The sequence below is a fragment of the Borostomias antarcticus genome (assembly GCF_949987555.1).
Source record: "Borostomias antarcticus genome assembly, chromosome: 25".
Lineage (NCBI taxonomy): Eukaryota > Metazoa > Chordata > Actinopteri > Stomiiformes > Stomiidae > Borostomias > Borostomias antarcticus.
This window is the reverse complement of record NC_140258.1, coordinates 8,969,277-8,973,670: the sequence shown is the minus strand read 5'-3', so window position 1 is coordinate 8,973,670 and position 4,394 is coordinate 8,969,277. Positions and strand designations below refer to the sequence as shown.

At 42.8% G+C, this 4,394-nt stretch overlaps 1 protein-coding gene across 1 annotated transcript; it reads right to left on the bottom strand.

The window, feature by feature from the left end:
* Nucleotides 1-398: 398 nt before the first annotated feature.
* On the bottom strand, nucleotides 399-1,895 carry LOC311326009 (cytochrome c oxidase subunit 7A2-like, mitochondrial). The gene is made up of 3 exons (XM_084458840.1): nucleotides 1,755-1,895; nucleotides 1,323-1,457; nucleotides 399-1,145 (listed from the first exon to the last, which is right to left on the bottom strand). The coding sequence occupies exons 1-3, from the start codon at nucleotides 1,821-1,823 to the stop codon at nucleotides 1,005-1,007; spliced, it is 345 nt and encodes a 114-aa protein (XP_084314966.1). The 5' UTR covers nucleotides 1,824-1,895; the 3' UTR covers nucleotides 399-1,004.
* Between the last annotated feature and the right edge of the window lie 2,499 nt (nucleotides 1,896-4,394).

Sequence of the window (4,394 nt, the reverse complement as noted above, 5' to 3'; positions counted from 1 at the left end):
TATTTTTATACTGTTGCCAGAGTGCCAAAGCTAAATTTCCACTACAATTCAATGTAAAGTTTCTTATCTCATCTGTAGTCAAACACCTGGAGTAAAGTGAACATTGAGCGCAGGCAGCATTAGTGAGTGCCCAGTAGTTCACTTGCGTGTGAGCCCCAAATTCTCGGTGTAGAAACTGTTCATGTGGCGTGAGGATTTGTCCTTGATAGACCTTGATCTGGACGGGAGATGTGGTGACCAGCGTAAGTGGTCATCACTTGAAACGTTACAAGGGCCTTCAACGGTAATGTGTTAAAATAAAAGGTTAAATAAATTAAGACCTTATATAAATTGAGACCTTATATATAAAAATGAATGCAACATTTCCTTTTTAAAACAAAATAGTTTATTTAGCCGGACAATCATAATGACCTGTCGTATACACACTGTGCAATGTTTTCTTATTGGTTCAACTGATGTGTCATTGTAATGCACAGCACCTTACAGGGTGATGACCAATTACCTACCATTCACAACCTTTAGTATCATTCAAAAGATGCTCTATCCAGTCTCCCTGGTCCAAACAAAGGGGAAACCAAATTCATCAACATTCTACCACTTTAAAAACAGTCCTGCTTTCATTAATGAACAATTTGGGCCAGAAATGATGCAAGTTGCTGGAATCATGACTGAAGTATCAGTAAAGATCCACTTGTGCAAACAACGAGCAATCTCACAGGAAGCTAGTAGGATGGGGCCAGTGGACGTGAGATAAAGTAGGAATATAGGTTTGGACGTCTCTTGACATTTTGCAAACCAAGAGGTTACTTGAATCTGCAATGCAGGTAAATAACGGGAGAAACCTAACAACCACCTAGACAATAAATAAGACAGGACAAGAGGGGCGATTCCATTTCTCAACCGTCTTTGTGAGCGTAATCATCATTGTCCAAGTCACTGCTCCTGAGTAGAACCACGCTGACCTCTGTTGATCCTGCGGTAGGGGGCAGAGGCTGATGGTGGGTTCACTTGTTGGCGGGCTGTGCGGCGATGTAGAGGGCCATCAGGCAGTACAGGGCCCCCCCAATCGTCAGGCTCATGGTGGTTCTGTAGAGCATCTTGTCCATCAGGCCCCTCTTCAGGTGGACAGGGATGCCATCAGACTTCTACAAGGTTAAAAGTTGACACGTGAGAAGGATGAAGTGATGGGATGCTGTGCTGATCAAAGAAACATAACTCAGGTTTGGGATCTGATTGGCGTCTGTTTCTAAATGCTATCCAGCAGCATGCTGAATAGTAAAAAACAACATGTCTACAACCAGCTGATATACACTTCTTCTTACCTGGAAGAGTTTCTGCAAATCAGGGACTTTGTTGGCTCCCATGTACTCCACTGTGCTGCCTGCCTCGGACACCACTTTGGTGGGGGTGAAGAATATCATTGGGGGGACCTCCGAGGGCACCGTTGGCTTCAGCCCCTGGAAAGATTATACATGCAATTACTGGTAGCTAGCAGCTAGCTTTCTTTGGGCAACACCACAAATACACCCAAATAGCTGTACTGACACGCCAACACACACATATAATTTAACTAGCACACTATTCTATTTCGTGCTAAGGCTAGCAGCCCAGCCTAGGCCTAACTCACGTTAGCCGCCTCCCTAGTACTGCTTAGCTAGCTAGTGCTAACAGCTGGCTCTGCTCTTACAGCACGGGTGAAGGTCACTCGTGTATTTAACTGAATCTGTTGTTGACCCCTCAGTCTGGTTTCGTACCTGAGGGGCGTAAGCTGCAGGTGACGCCCCGGCTAGTCTCTGAGTTACTCCGTTTAACTTGTAGTACATTTTCCTGGGATGAACAAAACATCAAACACGTTTATAGGAAAGTGCCTGCTGCTCTTTCTGCTCGCCAGCCAGTCCAACGTCACGTCAAAATGTGGCTGTATTAAAGGACCCAGCAGTCGTTACACATAGCTGGCTGCTATCTGCCTGACTAGAATAATGAGTAACGGCAAGCCTAACATTATCCAAGATCAAGACTCAAGATCCGTTTATTTACATATACTAGGGATTTGACTAGGGTAATGGCATACACTGATGGAGACGAGACGACAATATGACAGGGTGCAGGACAGGACGTTCAAAGACATGACAGTGCAAATGCAACTACAAAATACAGTGCAAATACAAGATACAATATAGCTGCAAGCAGCAATAATGGGGCAAAGTGCAACAAGCGAAACACGTATAGCCACATTTGAGCTATGTGGCCATTGATTGTCAATGAAATACTGTGATGTGAATGAGCTGCGGTAATCAACAATTACACACTGAGCAGAGATTTACCCAATTAACACAATGAACTCAGAAGGGACTGATTGATGGGGGAGAGCTAGATGAGCCAAGGCAGACGCCACATTGAGGACAGTATCTTGCTGCGCGACTGTGCACTCTTATGGGGAGGGTGGCTGGTCGTTCATAGTTAGGACTACCCATGGATGTATTAATAGAACTGGATACAGTCACTCCATTCACTGACCGCTATCAACAATGAAGCCCTATTGAACCGCGCCATCTTGGCAAATTTATAGTCATTTGACTATTTCCGGTGACTTTTGTACTTGCGCAGTTGTGCTTTTCTGTCCGACGCGCGTCCACGAAAAAGTTCACTTTTATGTGAAATGTAGACGCACGTTCCCGGCTCTCTCGGCTCTCCCCGCTTTGATTTAGCAATGAAAACCGGCTTGCATATTAACCTGTTTTTGTCAAATATATCCATTGGAGAAATTATTTTTTCATCCAGGCATCTTAGTTTTAACAGGTTAAATATAACTGAACATGATTTGTTTGCTAGTAGATGGTATTTATTCCGTTCGCGATAACGTTATTGCAGCCAGGCTAAATTCCTCCAGGGAGCCAGCGACCGGCGAGTTGAAGAGCTTCACTCCCCATTATTTTTTAATAAGAACAGCTCAAATAAATCAGTGTGTTATTTTTATGTGATGATGAACATACTGCTGTTGCTCTTTTTTTTGTTAGTTTAGTATACATAGGCTAAGTACATTTTTGTACCAAGACATATTTGTTGCCATCACATTGTTCATTAATTTCACTGTTCTTCCTCATCCCTTTCCCACCCCCTCCTCCTCTCCCTCTTCTCATCCTCCCCAGCCAAACCACTCAGTGGGTCTGTTCTGTGCTCTCATTTTACATATTGTGGATGTAGCTGTCCCAGTGTATGACACACATGTGCTCCATGGCCATGCGTCCCACATTATTATTATTATTTTTTTTTATTATATTTTTATTATCATGTTTTATTATTATAAATAAATACTTTAAAACTACCACTGAAGCTGTCGGTGCAAATTACAGTGTGCCTCCTCTTATCCTCACAGCTCAAGCCATTTTTAGGAGACCAGTTCACACCTCAACCAGACCTGCTGCTGTTTTGGACCTGCTTTAAGCCCTTTTTTTGTGGTGTCTGTTTTCTGTGTGCACTGTCAAGTAAGCCAACCCACCTTCAATGCAGTGTAGCCTCCACACTTGAATGGTTACAGCAGTCTTGTCGTCTACAAGCAACAGTCTCTGGCTTTGCATGGCAATTTATGTAGTATCATCCGAGTTCTACAAATGCTGTACTTTTTTTGTACTGTAAGTAACCCCTCAATTATTCAATTTTACTGGGGAGCAGTGACCATAGCCTACTTGCCAACCCTCCTGACTTCCACGGGAGATTCATACATTTGAACTAGGTTGTAGATAGGCTACAATAAATTAGGACAGATGCACATTTACTGAACAGGACAGACAAAAGTAGGACATTAAAAACAATTGCTCCATACACACACACATACACACATATATATATATATATATATATATATATATATATATATATATATATATATATATATATAATGTTTCACATTTAGTTTTAATGCTTTTAATGTCTAATTTGTAATGCTTTTAATGCCCCCCCCCCCCGCAATTTGGTTTGGAAATGCTCCCTATTTCTGAGGTCCCAAGGTTGGTGAGTATGGCAAGCTATAAGCTATTAATACATCCATGATGGCAAGCCAGCAACGCAGACACAAGTTCAAGTACCACAAATCCAAATACCACAGGTCTCTCTCTCCCTCTCTCTTTCTCCCTAGGCTACCAGAGCCCATTTAGTAAGCCTAGTGTACAACAAAGCCTCAAAAACAGATACCCTATACATTTTGACACTTTTATTAAACTATTACAACAAACAAAAAAGAAAATATCAGAGGTTTCTGTCAGTCTCCTCCTATTGGCCAGTCTGCACCTCCTCAGTCCCCTCCATGCTGCCCCAGTTTACCTGGAGGACTGGCCCTAATGAATTCCTCGCAGAAGGCAGAACATTGCTGCTCCTAGGAACGTAACTCCCACAGC

Excerpts from the sequence above, each read along its gene's own strand:
- LOC311326009 (XM_084458840.1), bottom strand. The coding sequence starts at position 1,823 with ATGTACTACAAGTTAAACGGAGTAACTCAGAGACTAGCCGGGGCGTCA. Across the intron at positions 1,458-1,754 it reads CTGCAGCTTACGCCCCTCAG|GGGCTGAAGCCAACGGTGCC; the intron begins GTACGAAACCAG and ends TAATCTTTCCAG. Across the intron at positions 1,146-1,322 it reads ATTTGCAGAAACTCTTCCAG|AAGTCTGATGGCATCCCTGT; the intron begins GTAAGAAGAAGT and ends TTAACCTTGTAG.